The sequence below is a fragment of the Corvus brachyrhynchos genome, unplaced genomic scaffold, assembly GCF_000691975.1.
Source record: "Corvus brachyrhynchos isolate BGI_N302 unplaced genomic scaffold, ASM69197v1 scaffold369, whole genome shotgun sequence".
NCBI lineage: Eukaryota > Metazoa > Chordata > Aves > Passeriformes > Corvidae > Corvus > Corvus brachyrhynchos.
The window spans coordinates 947480-967704 of record NW_008246055.1 but is presented as its reverse complement, the minus strand read 5'-3'; the positions used below and the strand labels follow the sequence as shown (position 1 = coordinate 967704).

At 46.4% G+C, this 20225-nt stretch overlaps 2 protein-coding genes across 4 annotated transcripts in view; one reads left to right on the top strand and one right to left on the bottom strand.

The window, feature by feature from the left end:
• Positions 1-664, top strand: part of IFT140 (intraflagellar transport 140) — a 106704-nt gene extending 106040 nt beyond the window's left edge. For all 3 annotated transcript variants that reach the window (XM_017745687.1, XM_017745689.1, XM_017745688.1), the window contains one exon: positions 203-664. In XM_017745687.1, coding sequence (XP_017601176.1) covers positions 203-403 — 201 coding nt within the window. In that variant the 3' untranslated portion in view covers positions 404-664. The remainder of the gene's footprint in view (positions 1-202) is intronic.
• TELO2 (telomere maintenance 2) lies at positions 615-20192 on the bottom strand. The gene is made up of 20 exons (XM_017745684.1): positions 20088-20192; positions 19617-19998; positions 18983-19051; positions 17705-17852; positions 17231-17333; positions 16392-16460; positions 15390-15531; positions 14021-14157; positions 13213-13301; positions 11863-11973; positions 11134-11219; positions 10790-10887; positions 9754-9870; positions 8739-8810; positions 8040-8210; positions 7241-7332; positions 6335-6434; positions 5758-5822; positions 4982-5097; positions 615-2145 (listed from the first exon to the last, which is right to left on the bottom strand). The coding sequence occupies exons 1-20, from the start codon at positions 20190-20192 to the stop codon at positions 2042-2044; spliced, it is 2376 nt and encodes a 791-aa protein (XP_017601173.1). The 3' UTR covers positions 615-2041.
• Positions 20193-20225: the final 33 nt, after the last annotated feature.

Below are 20225 nucleotides of genomic sequence, written 5' to 3'. Positions count from 1 at the left end.
AGTTAGCTGAGGAAATGGTGAATCACTCCTTCAGGGCAGATGTGCCACACACCCCCTGAACTGTGACCTGCTGCTCTCATGAAACACGAGGGTGCCAAGTGCGAGTTCCTCCAGCTGTGCTGATGAACTTCACTTTTAATGTGCAAAGCACAAGAAATGGTTTACTGAGGCCCCTCTGACAGTGATCTCTGCATTCCTTTAGGCTTATCGCTACCTGGAAGAGATGCAGAAAAGAATTCCAGCCTCGAACCTGAGCTACTATGTGTCCCCACAGACCATGGAGGCCGTGCACCGAGGAGCTGGCATTCCCATGAGCCGAGCCCTGGCCCCAGAGCACACTGGCCACGGCAGCATGGACAACAGGGAGGAGGAAGAAGTGGCTGATGAAGTGGAGGACCCCTGACAATGAGCACTTACCAAATACAAAGCTGACTTTATTGCAGCTCATTTAGTCCATCCTCATTAGGGGGCCCAGATCAGTCACATGCTGTTGCTACACGGCTTTTTGGTTATTACCAAGAAATTTATTTTTCCTGCTTGACTGTACAAGCAACAGTATTAGAGTTAATACATTCTCTCAAGCACAGCATACAGAGATTCACATGTATGTGCTGTTAGAAAGCTGGTTTTAGTATTTTAATAAATTTGAGGCAGAAAAAACCCAGTAAGAACTGCACATTGTAACTTCGCTTTTTTATCAGTACAGAGAAGAGCTGAATAACTGAGATGTTCATGTACAGCTTTGATCTGCTAAGGTGCAGACTGTGATTCCCTAGAAGTGAGACCTTCTGAAAACAATCTTCATCCCATTTGGGTAGGAGCTTGGTTAAAAGTCAAACTATCCCCTCCTGCAGGCTGAAGGCTGACTCTCTCCAACAAAAGCTTCTGTGTTTAAATACATCAGAGGGTCATGTGGGGTAGAGCAACCACTTACAGACATCTGGGGTAAACCTCAGTCACAGAATGCCTGGGTTGGAAGGGACCCTGGATACCTCCTGGATGCCCCCTGGTCCAACCCCTGCTCAAGCTGGGTCACTGTGAGTGAGTGAAGCTTCTTTCATACTGTGAAGATCCCTCTCCAAACAACAGTTACATCAAGCCACTCTGTACTAGTCAGATTTTTGGAGGCCAGTTTCTTCCCTGGCACAAGCAGGACTGAGAGAAGTGAAGCTCAACATTAACAACCAAGGTTCTGCTCACCTCTCTGCCTGTCACCCTGCCCTGCCAAGGGGTAGTTATCAGTTCACTCACGTTTCTTACCAACCAGCACTTACACTTAGAATGATTTTTCTTTTTCACATTTTGTGACTTGCTTCAAAACTTGGGGTGAACATGAAGTTTCTAAATTGCTTTCAGGGAAGAAGGGTTGGGGAAATTTTAAGGTCAAAACCTGAACATTATTTATTCTTTAGTAGAAATTTACTTCTGTACTAAGATTATACAAAAAGAATTCCCTGCCTTATTCCTTCCTAATCACAGCCCAGCTCTAGCTCAGGCCTTTAAAGTCTGGCACACTTTCAGCACTTCAGTGTAGCTATCCAGTGTTTGCATGCCATCAGCGGTGCCATTCCCTGCACCATGCCACCCCTTCCAGCAGCAGACCAACACCTAGTCCCCCAAACTCCAGCTGCTCGGGGACATGGGAGCCTTCATAAGGGGCAGGTCATAGTGGCAAGTGGCCCTCCCCAGCCCTCCTGTTTTTCTGACAAGAAGGCTGTGTGAGATCTTCCCTGTATTTTTAGCCGAGCGCTCAGACCTGCCAAGGTTATAAATAGCTGGGGTGGGGGCTGGGGGTGCGGGAGGATGGCAGCGCTCGCCTACCTTCCTGCATCTGTACACGCTGTACCGGATACCAGAGCTCACTCAATTGGCCTCCACTACAAAGTCCAGATGTCAAGTCAGGCTCGCTGGCTTAGAGCTCAGCACCCTTCCCCCTTCTTCCTCTCCTCCAGCCAGGTGACTTCTGAAGAGGCCCCAGCAGTGCCCGAACACATCCAGCTGGCAGGAGCACAAGGTAAAGGTCATTTATGTTACCCTTCAGCTAGGAAGGGACAGCTTCAAGTTTCTTTTTCAGGTTCTCCATTAGCAGCAAGTTCTGCAGGGCCAGCCTTCTGCAGTCCCCATCAGGGTCTTTCTCCATCACATCTGCAAAAGAAGCAGCCACTGTTAATTGGAGAATGGGAAAAAGTGCCCTTAACACTTCTCACTGTTTTACTGACAATCACAGAACTAAACAACAGATTTGCACCTACAGCTGGGCTGGGCATCAGCACTTGCAGGAACTGCATTAGTCCAGAAGGCAGCGATGCACAAACTTGATCATGTAAAGCAGCATGAGTTCAGGCAAGCCCTGACGGCCACACGGGGTAGTGCTCCAGTCTTGTAGGAGAAACAAAGTCAGTTGGTCTGAAACACTGTAGAAACTGACCTTGGATCCCATGGGATAAGCTCTGTGCCAGAATTTGTACTTTTCCCCTTGAGCTACACAAAAGCTTTGTACAGCTGAGCTACAAGTGTGAATGCAGTCTGCAGCTAGAAATCCACTTTCTCCAAAGTCTGAAGTCTCTGCCATTCTTGCAATCTAAAATGGTCAGCGCTCCCTTCTCCCTTTGGGGTCATGATGCCATTCCAATGGGGAAAGAAGGAGACAGGCCCCAAGGTTCAGCACATTCTCCATTCTGAGAGACCAGTCTTCTGATAAATGAGCTCCACACTTCATGCAGCACGTAAGGACAGCGTGAGGCTGTTCCCAGCAGCTGTTATTCCAGGGGCCCTTAATGGGCCTGCAAAGTAACAACCAGGATGCATGCAGGATGTCTGAGCAGGGGAGCCTGGAAGAGCAGGGAGCCTGTGTGAGGATATCCTGTACGCACAAGCAGTGTGCTGGGAGCCCGGCACTGTCAGCCCAAACACATGACTCATGTCACTGGGAGTAGGGCTATTTATAATGCAGGGAGAGCTGCACCCTGGTGCTTCCACACTCCCTCTGCAGAAGACAAAAGGGGAGGTTACAAGGCAGATTGGAACAAGCTCAAAAGCTCAGAGTGCTGCTGGTGCTGTTTCTGTTCCATGAGCATGGACCTGACATAAACAGCACTTACCCGTGACAGCACCTGCAAGGGGTGGGGAATTCCCTCAAAGGCAGCAGCTGAGGAATCAAAGGGACCATTTCCTAGAAGCATTTAGGTATTCCCTCCCTCCCCTGGGAAGGATCAGGCTGCTCAACAGCAAGTCCAGCATGATGGGCAAGTCCAAAGTGGATTCTTGCCTCTCTCCATAGCTGAAGTGTCCCAAAGCATCCAGTAAGCACAGTGCCAGGGCTGCAGCCCAAAGGCTGAAGAGCCAAAAGTCAGTCATAGGACACACTACAGCAGTTTGCAGAGGTCCTGATGTAACAACAAACTGAAAGAGGTTTGTGGATTTCTACTAAGCACTTCATGTATAACATTTCCTATCCCACTGTTCCTCACTGTGCTTTGGCCATGGCAGGGGAAACACAGATGCTTTAAGCTGAAACCCAAAGTGGCTAAAAGACATAGTAGTCAAGGCTCCCATGCAGGACACCTCTTGCAAATCTTGTCTGGAAGAGCCATGAAGCATCAGCAAGCCCATGAGCTCAGACCTGTGATTCGCAGAAGCAGGTCTCTAGTGCCAGACTTGACCTGTTGGAGCAGCAGGGAGGGCCCAGTGCCTCCCTGTGCGGCTGTTTTCCCAACAGCCTTACAACAAATAGCAAAGGCACAGCCCAAGAAGCTGCTGTGTTTCAGGAAGCAGCTCTAGAAACCCTTTAAATTGCACTTAAATTGCATCTGACCATACATGGAGCTGAATTCTTTAAGGCTTCTTAATGACTCCTACAGCACTTTTCCTTTCTCTGGTATAACCACAACAGTTATCTTACCCTGCTCTCATTCCCACCAGGAATAACCATGCAGCTTTCATGCAAAAGCACTAGATGTAAAGACAGGGCTATTACACTACCTACAAGCATGAGAAGATGCTACTAACTTGGTCATCCTCCTCCTCCTCCCCAAAATAACTCACTGAAAACAGATTACGCAAACCCTCATGCTGGGAATACATTCCTGAAAGGCTTCACTTGGTAACAGCAGTGTTAAACGCAGAGACAAGCAGATTCCTGAGAGCACATCATGTCATGGGAAAAGTGAAGTCTTCGGCCCCACAAGCCAGCTCTCTTCCTTTCAAAGGGCACAGAGCACCCCAACCTGCCAGGATCAGAGGCCAGCTGGGTCAGTGTTGCTTCCTGCTTGCTCCCTGTGGGAAGCGACTCACTGAGAGTGAGAATGGTGAAGGAAACCAGACCAGGGAATCACAAGAATCACCCTCGGAACACCGTGAAGGCTTCAGCATTAGCTCTTCTTTTCCCTCCAGCTCACTGCAGTACCTGAGCACTGATCTGTGCAGCTCCAGCCTGCCAGAACCCACAGACACAGCTCGTGTTGATGTAAGGTGTGCTGGGTACAGCATTCAAAGTCATTTGCTGTCTTTTGTAGCTTTTTCTTTCCATCAGCAATAGGAAGCTAGAGACTGGGCCATGCTCCTCTTCCTCCTGTTTTTAGCTCTAACAACACCCCTCTCATGAGCACATGGTGTAAACAGGCTGTACAAGCCTTGTGTGTTATTGCTGGCCAAAGTCACGGCCTGGGTGTTAACAGGCAACGTGACAACACTTCCTGCAGCTTCATGAGGTGAGTGGCTGGATGCTCAGACAGAGAAAGGGGGCACAGACTATCTTTGGGGATTTTTGTGGTTGGCCTGTGAGGACAGTCACAGTTTGAAGTGCCATACCCAGCTCTTGGCTTATGCCTCAGATACCCCAGTGCTGCATCCCTACAGCTAATCATGCAGATCTCTGGTGCACAACGCCAGGACATCACTGCTGCCATCACAATTAGAGAGATACCGCACAACGACTGCACCACTAACCAGAAAAGCACTGATGTACCCCACTGCATCCTACCTCCCAGCCAGGACTGAGTCTCCAACAGCTCCTCTGTCATGTCTGCCAGAATCCGTTCCGTAGGGACGCTGAGGAGCAGGGAGGAGATACAGGACAAAAGGCCCTGGCGCACGTACCTGTGGAGAAGGACTGAGCTGGTTAAGGGCCTGCAGCTTTATGCTTTGCCTTGATTTCCTCACCTCAGGGGCTCTCTCCAGTTTCCAATGGTACGATGACTTTTGCCATATTCCTACTGCTTAGGGGTGTGATGTTGCAGTGTGCCCCACATACAGAGCCCCTGCCATGCTGTGCACTGAAGTCTAGCACAATTCAGAGTCCTGGACGTATCTGAGAGCAAAACAGAAATTGGATGCTTACATCCTTTTGGCTACATGTCTTAATTCCTTTCCAAGGCTGAATGCTGGAATCGAATCTAAAGTTTTCTGAGCTCCCTGAGTAAACACAGACAAAACTATCACATGGACAGGTGGTCAGGAAATTTATCAAGCATTCTATAGATAATGGCTGTACTGCCCCACTAGAAGACACCAGTCAAGTTCATGTGTTGGGCTGGCATTAAACTCAGTCACAAGAACACACAGCTGGAGGAGAGCACAGAGTTAAATGCATTAGGTCACTGACACTCTGTCCAAGACAAGCACCTGGCTACAGAGTTAAATGCATTAGGTCACTGACACTCTGAGCCAGGTGCTTGTCTTGGACAAAGGAAAACCATGACTGGAGGCTGGCTCACAGCTGATCTTTAAAAACGAGAGTATACAACTACAGTAACTCACGAGTCCGTGTGGAACCGCAGAGCCCAAACAAACTCCAGCAGTGCCTTTCCCATTGCTGTCACTGCCTGCAAAAGAGGATTGTTACAGCACCACTGAACACCATCCACGCTGCCCTGTAGAGCTGGGCCTCGAGACATACTGCTCATTGAATCGCAGCATGTCCTGAGCTGGAAGGGACCCACAAGGGTCACGAATCCAACTCCTGCCCTGCACAGGACACCCCAACAATCCCATCGTGTGCCTGGGAGTGTTGTCCAAATGCTTGAACAAAGGTTTTGTTAAGATCAGTGCTACAATTGAATTTATTTTACAGACGAGGAAACTTTGGCAGTAAAGTGAAATAAAGTGCCCAACCCCCTCAAGAAGTTGACAAGAGGCAAAAGATAGTGCAAGGTTAGCTTGAATCCCATGTCTCTTTTCTGACCAGTTCTTCCCAGCCCATTTCACAACTTCTCAGCCCACACAATTCCAGCTTGCTGCCAGTCTCAGTGCAGCAGGCCCTGAAGCACACAGCTGCTCCAGAAGGCACCTCAGGCTCCCAGGCTGGAAGCCACCCCTGCTCTCTGCCCTTCCTTACCACAGTGTTGACGGCCAAGTACATCAGGATTGCTAAAGTGTGGACCAGTCTTCCAAGGACTAAGTGATCTTCTCCCAGAAGATCAAATGTTGTTAAAGGCCTGCAAGTGCAAGACACAGAGTTGTGTAACAGTGAGAAGGCTGATCAGTGCCTCTCTGGAACAGTCAGGAGGTTATGCAGGGGGAACTGTCCCCCATAAGCCTGAATCCCTAGAACAACAGTCATTATACAGGCACTACCAGGTTAGCACAGACCAGAGCTGTTTGCTCTCATCTTTTCTCACAAACCAGTATCTCCCAGAGCAACACCCTCTACTCTTACAGCAGGTATCACACATTCTACCAACAGGCTTTACTTGGAAATACCTACAGGCAAAAGCTGCCCCCACTACCATACCATTACAACTGGTATTACAATAATCTTGATTATGATGGAATTGATTATTCAGCCTTCCTTAGGTTAGCAAAGACTTAAGGGACTGACAATAAACTGTGTCCTGTGTCCTATACTGTGGCCTCAAAGACCAGTGCAGGTGATAGGCCCAACCTGAGACAGAGTTAACTTCTGTTCAACACTGCAGTCTGAGCTCTGTGGTTTGTGTGAACCTCCCACAGTAGAGGTTCAGCCAAAACAACTGGTGTGGTACTGCCTGTGTACCTGCTGACAGATTATCCTTTGTGATGGATCTTCACTTCTGCAGGGTCCTACATACTCCTGCCCTACAAAGGGTAAGTCCAAGAGACCACAGCCCCCTCTCCCTAAGCTTTGTGAAGGATCCAAGTGTCAGTGTGGTGTCACTGGGCTCCTGCGCAGCTCCTGCTGCTCTGAGGCAAGCAGGACAAGCAAAAAGGTTCACTCTGGCAATTGCCATGCCCACATCCCACATCCTAAGGTGCTCACACTCACCTGTCAAAGTGCTGAATCAATGGGAAAAAGAAGTGCCCAGCAACAGAATTGAACTCATTTGGGCGAGAAGCCAGTTCCACACGAGACTGACCCTGTCCAAGAGAAAAATGAAGTCTAGGCACAAGATGCAGCACTCAGCTCTTCCACTTCACTGGACACTGTCAAGACTACAGATTCCTTGCAGCCAGCCCATCGTAAACTGCTGCTTGTACATCTATGGCTACCAGTTTCCTGACTGGACTGCTCACTTCCCACTTCAGATCTTCTCCACATCTAAACATTTCAATACAATATAGCTCAGTACTGCTCAGTTAGATAAAAGGAACAAGAACATGCAAGGGATAAAGGAGTTTTGGAAAGCAAACTCTCCAGGCTGAACCACAAGGGAATTCTGGAAACTAGGAAACTGGCATCAATTTATCTCCCTGGAAAATAGGAAGGCTGAGACAGTGTAGCCCAGAAGCAGCTATTCTGCTGGAGGCCCTGGGATCTGTGAGGTGCAGTCACAGCTCCCTGCAGTGGCCACACAAGCTCAGAACAAGCACAGAACAGCAATTATCCCTCAAAGCCAGGTAAGGAATTTCAGGTTTATCTTCCTCCCCAGCTGGGAGAGGAATACAGGAGTTGGTAGGCTGCACCAAAAAACTCAGACTCCATAACTTCAAATATATATTTACCTGACTTTCCTTTGGATTGGGCCCACTTTCACAGGTATTTTGCTCTTTCCAGAGAGAACTTACAGCAACTCCAAGTATCCCTATTTTTGGTGGATTTGACATTAGTCTGTTTCTGGCCTCACCATATCAAATCTCCGAGTCTTGCTTTTGATCCTCTCATCAACAATTCTTCTCCAGTCCTTAGAGCTGTCACTTCCTGGAAGGAGCTGGATACAAGGCTTTTGAGCACCAGAATGCTTGGTCTTCCCACGGAATTTGGGACAGGACAGTTCCTGAGCTGCCAAAACCAATACCTAGATAAAACAGAGAGAGGTTCAGTTAAAAATGGGTAATCCCTAGGGAACAACAAAAGAGTCACCTGCATCCAAACTGACAGGAGTAACAAGGCAGAAAGACACAACAGGTTTAGAGTGAAGAACAGCAGGAAACTGACCTCCAACAGCCCCCTGGCTCTGAGGTACTGACCAAGAACTTGGTCACTTAGCCCTGAAACAGAGCAGTGGCTCCTTCTTCAGACTCAAGTGTGGAAAGAGTCACAGACAGATTGCTGTCCTTCAGAAAGGGAAGACAAAACAGACTGATGATGTGAAAGTACACAGTGGCTTCTCCCAGGCAAATGCCCAACACATGCTCTGTATTCTGTGGGGAGGGATCCCTGTGTAATGGAGCGCAGCAGTCAGGAACAAGAGGGGAATGCCAGCACAAATAGAAATGTAAGAGATTCCCATGGCTCTGCCTTCTCCCCTGAGGAATAAAAAGTTACATTACACCTTGGCACTGGTGCAACAGACAGAAGGAAAGTGGGAAGTGAGAGCACTCACATCAAGGATGTCCATGCGCTGACGGAGACTGTAGTTCAGGGAGTAGAACTGGGAGGTCAAGTACTTTGCAACCTGTACAGAAAAATGAACACAGACCCAGGCAGGAAACAGCCTTCCCATTAGCTCTAAAAGCATTTAATTTCACAGGTTCTGCTACCTGTTAGGTAACAGCAAGCCTCCAGGAGAAGGGAAGAAACATGTAGGGTAAACTGGGGAAATTCTGACACTTCCACTTCTAAATTCTCCCAAAAGAACTAAATAACAGATGAGACTGCGTCATTCTTCTCTCCCTCCTATGCAGAGGTACCCAAACAACTGGCACAGCAGCTAGGAGACCTCACTATGGCCTTTCAGTACTTAAAGAGCATTATAGGAAAGATGGAGGAAGGCTTTTTACTGGGGCCTGCTAGGATGAAGCATAAAGGTGTTAAACTGGCAGGTGATAGATCTAGATTGGGCATTAGGAAGAAATTCTTCCCCATGAGGGTGGGGAGGCCCTGGCACAGGTTTCCCAGAGAAGCCATGGCTGGCCCAGCTCTGGAAGTGTCCAAGGCCAGGTTGGATGGGGTTTGGAGCAGCCTGGGATAGTGGGAGATGTCCCTGCCCATGGCAGGGGGTTGGAATGAGATGGGCTTTGAACATCCTTTCCCACCCAAACCAGTCTGTGATTCCCTGATTACAGTCACCAGTCAGGCCTTTCTCTGTAGAAGCCCTCTGTGCCTCAGTTTCCCTCTATGTGAAACCCTTCAGTACAACAAGTCCCTATCTGATCTCCCTTATCAGGTACACTCAAACCAACAGCCTCCAAACAGTTCCTCCAGTCTGACAAGGTTTTCTTTTTCCTATTGGTTCAGTCATTCCTTGCAGATTCTTCAAGGGCATAAATGTTGTTAGACCTGGACTACCTGTTCTACCACACTGACAGCTCCCTCTATCAAATGAGAAAGAGACTTTAGCTGCTTAAGTTTTTGCCTGTGCCTCAATTGGAAAAAGGAAAGTAGTAAGAGGGACTCACAGGTATTGGGTCTGTGGTTAAAACAGCTACTTGAGCTCTTTGACGGAGCTCTACAAAGCCTTCAATGCAGGTCTTCTCCTCCAGATGCAATAATATTTTTGCCAGCTCCACACTAACCTGCTCAAAACAGGAAGAAAGGAATCAAATCCCTGATGGTGTTTGGTTTTTTCCTTGTAGGATTTACACACCACTTCTAATGTTTAACCAAAGACAAGGAGGCATTCTCTATAGGCAACATGTCCATTCCTTAGCAGGGAGAGAAAACACACTAAGCCAAATGCCATCAGACATATTTCTCAAAACCCTGAACAGATCCTCCATCTGCCAATTCTCTGTCCACATTCACTTGGGCTTTTTGGAGAAGTGGTAGCATCATGACATAGAATGAATTGTCACTGTAACTGATGGGTTAAAGGGTACAGTAGCACAGCCCTTCTCCTTCTCAGCTGGTGTCTCTGACACTTTCAAGTGTTCACTAGCAGGTAGTGGCCAGCACTCTTCACACACTGACTGTGTCCCAGGTTCCTCTCCCCTGAGCTTCTCATCTTGACCAGTACAATCCAACTACTCCCTCCACAAGACATTATACTTGTACAAGCAAATAGGGAAAGTTCATTTGATTTTGCCTCCCTTTGCATTGGGCAATAACAATTAAATTGAATTTCAATTCAAAATTCAAAATGGCTGCTCTGTAATCTGCATTTCTAGTGTTTTTCCTGCCCAGCACAAAGCATGGAGCTTCCTCACACTGGCAAGCACTGGTAGGACGCTTCATTTTGAGCACTGGAGCTGCAAGACAGCAGAGTGCTGCCAGCGCCTTTGCTGCTTCTCTGTTCCACTGTGCTCTATAGCCTCACTTTCAAGCCAACTATTTCCTTCTACTTCCAAGTTGAAAGCTTGTGAATGCACACCTTTACCCCAGCTACACATTAGCCTGGCCTTCTGCTCCACTGGCACGTTCAGTCTCCTCACAACAGCAAAGGGATAGGCCCTCTGCTCCTACAGCCCACTGGTAACCTAGATCACACTACTTCACCTCTCTTGTTGCTGCTGGATTCTTCCGAACCAAGCTCTCAAGAGCCTTGACTGTAGCTTCCCATTTGTCCACATCCTCAGATCTTGATCCAGTCAGAACTGAAATCAAAAGACAAACAAAACTTATTAGCAGAATGGCTTTGCTTGAATAAATGCCCAAACTTCTTTCTGCCAATCATTTGTCTTAGTACAGACACTCAGCATGACCAGCATTAGGAACTAAAGTGAAATTACTCAAAAATTCTACAGCTTCTTCAAATTAGCTCAGAAAAAATAAACCTACACAGAGTTCACTCTCCCAAGCTCAGTAAGAAACAGATAAAGACTCAGCCCAAAGTCTCCTACCTTCAATACAGTCTCGGATATACACAGGAGCCTTAATTTTTAGCTCTTTATCCTCAGACATGTCATAAGGGGTGAGGTCATCATCACTGTAAAAGAAATAAAGGCAGGGGTTAGTTTATGGGGTGCAGATGTTCTTGCTTTCCCCAGATAGCCACACAAAGAGAAAGAACCAGTGCATACGCTGTCACAACCCCATCACTCCTGTATCACTCAGCAGCACTTGGCCTGAGAGGGATCCTTGGGAGCTCTAGGGGAAAGAGCAGCTCTGTGACCAGATCTGGAACTGGATCTCCTGGTCGAGTACAGGAAGGAGTTAGCTGACCAAGAGACTAGAAACTGACTCTCGAGATTTCATTATAGATTGATATACATATACATACACATATACACATAATATATGCATATATATTAGCACATATATAGATATATTTCTTTATATAGTGACAGAATGAAGCAGGTTCACTATTAAAATGGGTAAATACATCCACAATTTCCAGGAAATATATATCTACATCAAATGGAACAAATACAGTGGTTGCACACAATGCAGGCCTTGCCTAATTTATTGACTAGTGCAATTTCCTATGCAAAGCCCTACTCTGCTGCAAACCACTCAGCTGAACAAGGTCAGAAATCACAACAGTTGCCAAGAAATGCAGGTACTGACAGATCCTTTTTCCCCACATCTGCCATTTATTTTCCATTTCCTCCCCGCTTCTTGCCCTGTACCTGTCAAGCTCAGCATCCAACTCCTCATCTGGCATCACAGGGGCTGCTGTATGGGGTTTCTCATTACTCTCTGGTACCAATGGCAGTGCAGCACCTGCTTTCTCACTCCTGCTGTGAGGAACAAGAAGTTTTAAAATGAATACAGTAATAGTCCTTACTCACAAGGAAGAAACAACCCACCCTACCAACCCTTGCTGCCTAAACAGAAAAGCACGTAATTATACCTGCTGTAGTTTCACACCCAGCTTGGCTGACACAAAGTACTGGGAAGGAGAATGGAGTAAGGGGAGAAAAGAAGCAGAATCTTCTAACAGAAGAGCAATGGATAAAAAAAATTAAACTGGCTAATTTGCTGTGTTCCCCTGCACAATACCTGGGACTGCTAAGAAAAGATTCCAATAACCAGATCACATTGACTTGCACCAGATTTGAAACTGTGAACGAAACTGAACTGAGAGTAGGTTTAGACTGGATATTAGGAAGAAATTCTTCCCTGTGATGCTGGTGAGGCCCTGGCACAGGTTGCCCAGAGAAAATCTGGCTGTCCCATCCCTGGAAGTTCAAGGCCAGGTTGGACAGGGCTTGGAACAACCTGGTCTTAATAGAAGGTGTCCCTGCCCATGGCAGGGGGTGAAATGGAATGGGCTTTAAGGTCCCTTCCAACTCAAATCATTCCATGATTCTACAAAACGGGAAAAAAACATTCTTAACCATTGCTAATAGGATGAATACAATAATTGTGAATATTTCTTCTGTGTCTATCTAGTTCTGTGGACTTTGGCATTGTCTTTTCATCTCTCTGCTTCTCAAAAGCTGTCTGTAACACCTGTCTATGCTGATCATGCCCCTAAAATGGGAGCAATAAATCTTTTGTACTTCCCTGGAGTGCTGGACAGCTTCATCTGCTAGTAACATAAAGTACTTCATTCCTCTGCTGATCAAACAGTGCTTCAAAGAGCCTCAGCAGATGCTCTGGAAGTTAAGAGCACTGACGAGCCAGTCTTTAGAGTGACAGATGCAGTAGATTTTTGTCACGGGTGAATGGGCTAGGGGCATACAGCACAAATACCAGATTTCCAAGAAGCAAACAGAAATGCCCATTTGATTCTACCCAAGGGCACACAAGACCCCTGCAGCCCAATTGCAACACATGCAGCTATCAACAGGCAATTTTAATACACACTACCAATCGAATTATGAATGTAATTAAATCACACTGTAAGAAGGTGGTGCATTATGATGCTTAACAATACATAAACCATCTCGAATACTGTACATAGTTCTTGTGTGTAATGGGAAAAAGGCAGGGAGAAGTGCAAAAAGATGGCATGAATAGTAGTAATAACTTACTCATCTTCTGGAAAGCTGGGGACAACACAGAATGGTGGAGTCTGCACCAGAAGGGACTTCAATTCTCTTGTTTCATCATCTTCTTCATACTAGACATTCAGAATAAGTGTTGCTGCACTCTATTACTGCAAATATGCCCAGCATTCAACATTTCACCCTTGTACTGCACATGGACTAAATCATGAGCAGATGAACCCTCACCCATCCTGTCTCTTTCAATCCCTGTGCTGACAGCAGCAGGTGGCTGCATATGTCCTTATATTTGAGAGTAGTACCTGATGACACCTTGTCTGAATGTCATTTCCATCTTTCAAACATTTAATAAATGGCAATGTGACAGGAGGGATGTGGCAGGTTTTTAAAGAATTCATGTGATTTAATCAGATAAATCACACAAATTCTACTGGAAAGAGCACAGCAAATATCTCCATGTCAGTCTTGAAAATCCCAGCTCAGAACAGGTCTTCCCACCATGTCAGGGACTGAATGCTCACCACTGGTTTAGGTTTGAAGCTCCCCCTCAACTCCCCCGAATCAGATTCTGATTCCCTCATGCAATAAGATAAACTTTTATTACCAAGTTTATCCCGACCTCTGCCAGCAGATTGCATTCCTGAGGTAACTCTCAGCCACCTGGCCATTTCCTATACAATTGGTTTTTGTAAACAGATTCTCTCTTTTTGAAGGTATGGCTGCCTCTCCTTATTTCCAGATTAAAAAGTGCTATAATGCCCTGGTTCATCTGGTTTAAAGCTTTTACTTCCTCTAAGCCCAGCACACCAGTCATAAATTTCATTGAAACCTTCACCTCAAACTTCAGGACAGGCCCCTCAGTGTTTATTTTCAAGCTGATGCTCTCTGCCACCACCATGCCCAGACGCCGTAGCTGTGGCAGACTGCTGTCCAAGTGGCATTTCACACCCTCCATCATGCTTGTGAGAAGCTCTGAAACAAACAACCAACAAACAGTGCATGTTTGAAATTCTGAAACAGTGGCAGAAACAAACACCCATCTTTGTGTGCTTCCCTGAGGGCAGCTTTACCCACTCACCACCCAATAATGGATAGAAAGGGTCTCTGAACTGTGGCTTCCCTCTCTGCAGTGGCAGTGCTGCCCTTCAGCACCAGCACAGCAAACCCACACCCTTCCTGGGGTACCAAGTCAACAAAACATTACAATCTATTCTAAACTTGCAATATTTTTGTTTTCCCTGAAACAAAAAAGGATGGTAAATCAAGTCAATCTTCAGTTTGGTTTTAGAGCGCTTCAGAGTCACTAAAATAAAAAAGTCATGTTTTGAGGACAAGTTCTGACCAGTACAACAATCACATAGAGACAGATATTTGCCTAACTTTGGATAAGTTCAAACAGGCAGACAACACAAGTACTTCTCAGCCCTTGGGGAATAATGGCTGCCAGCTTCACCAGGCAGGCTTACTGCTGGTTTGACTGACTTCCTTCATCTCAGAAAACTCATCTTTTCAACAGCTGTCAGACAAAAAACTGACTATAAAACTACAGAACTGGTAGTATGTATCAGGTCACTTATTCACTTAAAGAACAATTAATTCTAGAATGAAACAGATGAGCAAGTCTTGAAGTGAACCTTCATATCCCCCATAAGTCACACACACACACAGGAGTAATTCTAGACATTGCACAGATTTTTTTTTTATTGCAACAGAAACAGAGATTTTAGGCCAGGACCCCAGTGTACTGTGCACTGTGTGAGCACAGAACTGGAGGCCCATGCCAGTGACTAACCTGCTCACCTCACACTGAGGAATGCCTGTGGACAGTCAGACACCAAGCTAACAGCTTTTTATCCTCAGATACCTTCCCTGCCTCTCTGGAGCTGCTCCCTGCTCCAAGGTTAAGCCTATGAATCACAAAGTCCCAGAGTCAGTCCTTGTTTTCCTGTGACAAAACTTTGGGGGTTTTAAACCACTGCTCAGGTAAGAGGGCAAAGTTAGGCCTTCCTCAATTCCATAACCTAAAGTTATGCACTTGGAATTGTATCATATCAATGCTAAAGATGATTCCAGCAGGTTACCCCATTTGCCAAAGTGAAAACGGGACAATTCTGCTTATCTGCAGATCAAAACAAGATCTTTTTCTACTCATAGTAAGACTCTCTGCTAAACAAATCTAAGCCCTGCTTCTCACATAGCCTCACCTTGTCTGCAGCTCTCAATTTCATGCCCCTTCAGGTGGGAGAGGCAGATGAGGATGGCCTTGCTAATGTACAGCTGCTGCTCAGCTGGGGAGTGTTTCACGGCACTGCTGCTGCTCCAGGTCTCCAACAGCTCCTGCAGCACCTGAATTAGAGAACTCAGGTTGGCCTGAAATGGATCTTTTCTATACAAAGGTAATTTTTTGAAGCACATTTTTACTCTCCCTACAAAGAGAGTAAAAAAATACAAATGTTGTATTTCAGGGCCCAAAACGTACTGTGCTTGACCACCCAAGAACGGCACCTTCCTTTAAGATATTGTTTAAATTGATTTAAATTTGATTTAAATTTAGAAGTGATGTTTATTTCTCATTAATAAATATTATATGCAAAGCAATATGTATTATTATCAAAAACCAGTATAATATTATATGGTTTTATCTGTGTTTAGTCCAATTTTAGATAACTGTCATTACTTCCAGATAATTTTAGAACATGTTAACAGTGGAAAAAATAATAATTTGACAAAATGGTAGGGATTTCCAGATACACAGATTTCATAGAAGTTTCATCACACTGCTGACTCAGAGAAGCAAAATATCTGCCATCCTCTCTGAGGAAAATGGACATGAGAGAGATTCTGAAACATCAACCATTTGGTAAACAGACAACTCTCCACCAACTTTTTGTTGCCATGTGCCCAGCCACACAAACAGGGTGATAGAGGAAGCTGAGAAGGATAGAGGACATGGGACATCTGTCAGAATCCAAGCCTCGCTAGTTTTGCTACTTGGAAGACAATTTACCAATTAAATATGAAAAATTAATGCCAGCAGTGCAGAAAGCTTTGATTCATTTATCACAGCTCGCTTGTGATACGGCTCAGCTTCCCTCACTCTCATGAACAGCAACCAGAAAGTCTGAGAGAAACACCAAAATTGTGCACCCCCAGACACACAGAATGTTCTCCATCAGCCACCTCATCAGTGACTCAGTGAGCCTTACTCTGAGCAACAAGGGGCGCCGGAGGCTGTCCAGGGACAGGTAGCCAAGGAGGTTCTGCAGCACGGCCGTCTGCAAGGAAAACCACAACTCCTGCTTCAACTGCACATAAAGCTGTCATCCAGCCATGACAAGCAAGTGTCTGTTTTTATTTACTACAGTAAACTTCATTCTGAGGGACTGTCTGACAGCATTCAGAGACACAAAAGTAAGCAAATTTTAAAAACCAAGCAAACACACATATGCAGTTGCTGATAAAATACATGGAAAACCATGACAGAAATACAGTACAGTATTTTTACCAACAAAACCAGCACAGTCCCAGGCAAACATAGAACTCAGGAAGTCTAAAGAACATCTCTCACAACAGCATCACAAGCCACAGAACAGTTCCTAAGACCTTGTGACAAACTTAGATGCACATGAAAAAACCCAACAGTCCTTGTCTCAAGTCTTTGATCTAATTCTTATCCCTGAGGGTGGGTCATGGCTGTTTCAGTCTCCTCTCTCAGATTCTAAGATAACAGAGTGCCTTCAGCTCCCCAGAATTCTGAAACTCTGTGCAAATAACCACTTGGTTCCAGAGGAGTACAGTAGTTCTGCTATTCCCCATTAACCCTGAGAGAGCACGTGAATTCCATTATTTCAAAGCTACTGTTCACCACTCCTTCTCTGTTACACTCTGCTGTCGGTGAACAGCTGCACAAAGCTGGGGAGACAGGGCTCATTTTGGAATGAAGAGTTAAACCTTCCTTGGGAAGAGTAAGAGCTCAGCTAAAAACCACACTGGCAGTGGGGAAAACGCGGCACTGCTACACTGCTGCTCCCCACAGAATCCTCACCGTGTGGCCATACTGCAAGAGCAGCATCTTCTGTGTCATCACAAACTGAGCCTTCTTGTTCTTCACAACCAGGTTCCCCAGCAATCTGGACAAGACATCTGCCCTAATAAGACAACAACAAAACATCAGGAATCCATGTTATTGCTGTCATGCTACTCCTAATCATAGGAAAATCTGAGAGCAGCTATTTGCAACCAAGTCTCTAGAATACCTCTAAACTCAGACAATGAGCCACTAAGGGCAAAGAATGTTTTCACTTGTTTTTCCACTGTGTGCCATGATGTAGATACTTAAGAAATGGTGTACGTTCTCCCTGAGAGGCAACAATCAACTACTTTATCCCTTGAGTCTTTTAGGAAATGGCAGTGTAAAAAACCACCTACACAAACACAGCACCTTTCACAGACTGATTCTGCAAGTATTTGTGACAATTCCTGCCTTTGCTGTGGATCAGGGAGAAAGCAGAGTTCTTACCCGGGTGCTCCCTGCACAAAACCAAGGACCACTGCTTCCATCCAGCGGTCTGGCACACATTCCACCAACCGCCAGCATATCCTCTGCCAGATGCAGTCTGACTTGGTGAGGTCTGTCAGGTGGGGCACCAAAACTCCCAGAATTTCCTCTGAAGCAGAAGAGAAAACAGTAAATACCCCAGATGGGCAGGACTGGTGCAATGGCATCTGAGACTGACCTGAGAATTTCAAGATCTTCACAACATGAAAAATACAACATACAGTTTGCAATTCTAAATTGCTCCTGCAGTAGAAATCAGAATAGAATCACGGAATCATTTAGGTTGGAGAAACTCTCTAAGACCATCGAGTCCAACTATGACTCACCACTGCCAAGGCCAACACTAAACCATGTTCCCAAGTGCCACATCCACATGGCTTTTAAATCCCTCCAGGGATTTAGTGACTCCACCCCCACCCTGGGCAGCCCGGTCCAATGCCTGACCACCCTTTCCATGAAGAAGTTTACCTCAATATCCAATCTAAACCTCCCCTGGCACAGTTTGAAGACATTTCCTCTTGTCCTGTCCCTGTTCCCTGGGAGCAGAGCCTGATCCCCACCTGGCTGCCCCCTCCTCTCAGGGAGCTGTGGAGTGAGAAGGTCCCCCCTGAGCCTCCTTTTCTCCAGGCTGAGTCCCCCCAGCTACTGCTCATCAGACTTGTGCTTCAGACCCTTCCCCAGCTCTACTGCTCCTCTTTGCTCATGCTCAAACAAGAACTGGAGAACTGACTGGTAATAACCACCCTAAGCAGCCTAAGGAACTGGCCAGCATTCCTCATCACAGAAAAGAGCCAGAAAATCTTTCTTCTTCTTCTTCCCCACCCCTGTTAATTACTGCATTCACGGCTGCTCCCACAAGAGGGCTACTGCATGCGGGCAGGGACTTACACTGGTATTTACAACACTTTCAGACATGAAAAGCACTAAAAGAGCATTTAATAGTCATGCCCCAAATGGCAGAATGAGAATCCTGATTCTCACCCTGATGAGGATGTTCTCTCCATCAGTTTTTGAAAGAACAGGTCCCATTCATGTGAACTGGCAGAAAAGCACCAACATCTACCAGATGCAGCTAAGCAGCCTCAGAGAGCAGAGGGCAGCCTGTGCAGCCCCACGCAGAACAGCTCCAAATTAACTCACTGGTCTCCCACTCCTGTTGATCATCATCACGGTCATCCTCTCATGCTAATACACTAAAACACGTTCCCTGTCCCCGAAAGAGCACAGTAAAACACTCACTTTGCCTTCCATGAACACACACCTTCCCCAGGACATGAGAAACAAAAGAGATGGAGCAGTCCAAGCCACCTGGGATAAAACAGACATGAGCTTTAACAAGCGTGTCACCAGCATCCTCCAACCAGCCTTCAGGAGCAGGTGCAGAGACTTCCACAAGCGCTGTATCCCAAAAACACAGATTAACTTCTTCTTTTCAAGCATCATCTCCTCCTCCCTCCACTACCTGCCTTCAGGCACAAGCCAGCATTCAGTGTTATTTACAGTGACAGGCAAAAGGCTAAAGCAGCTCAGTCCCACTTTAACCTGATGGAAAGTTATCAATGACACTGGTTCATTCAGTACCACTCAAATCTCCCAAACGATTCCTTCAGCACACATCAAGTGACCACAACTAAGTTTTAGCAACAGATGATGCTGTTTAATTGCTTGGAGGATTGCTGCTTTCAGTAGTTTCTAAAAGGCCTCAGCTATTTTCCTCATTCCTGGGACTTTATGCTTTTAGGATAGCCTGAAGGAGGAACATAAGGCTCTGCAACACTCATCATCTGTATTTCAAGCAGCAGCTATGGGGTCCACGCACAAAACATTTCTTCTGAAACGGCAACCCTACAGTCCAGTCATCTTGCAGCCTTACCCCGCAGAGAGCTGGAGATCTTCTGCAGCACCTGGAGAACTGCACCACCCAGGAGAGGGAAGTAGGTCTGTGGGAAGAACACTGGTGGGTTTTTCCCCTGGAGTTTATTGCTCACATGCTCAGGCAAGCATACAATCTTGTTGAGCAGGGCATCCTGCAGCCCTGGGCAGGCCGCCTGTGCTTGCTGCTGACAGACCTCCCACAGTAATGCTGACACCCGGCCCTCCTGCAGGAACTGCTCCAGGACCCCAACGACCTCCCTCGGGTCAAGGCCAGGGCTGGAAGAAAATAACTGTAAGTTCCTGTCTCTTTTAAATGGTAAAAATAAGATGTGCGTGCTATAGCTTTTCTGTTGTGGTATCACCACTGAAACGCCGCTGCTCTGTTACACGGGATTTTAAACAAAAATCAAATTAAAGCGATTTTAATCTCTTTGTATCTGCAGTTTCCTCGGCTCCAAGCATTCAGGACCTTCAACAACCACGACTGAAAGAGCTCTGACTGCGGGACGCACAGCATCGTGCGGGGTCTGAAGGCGCTCAGGGCAGCGCCGGGGCTGCCCGCGCTCACCCACATCTCCGCTCCCCGCGCACTTCAGCCCCGCTGAAA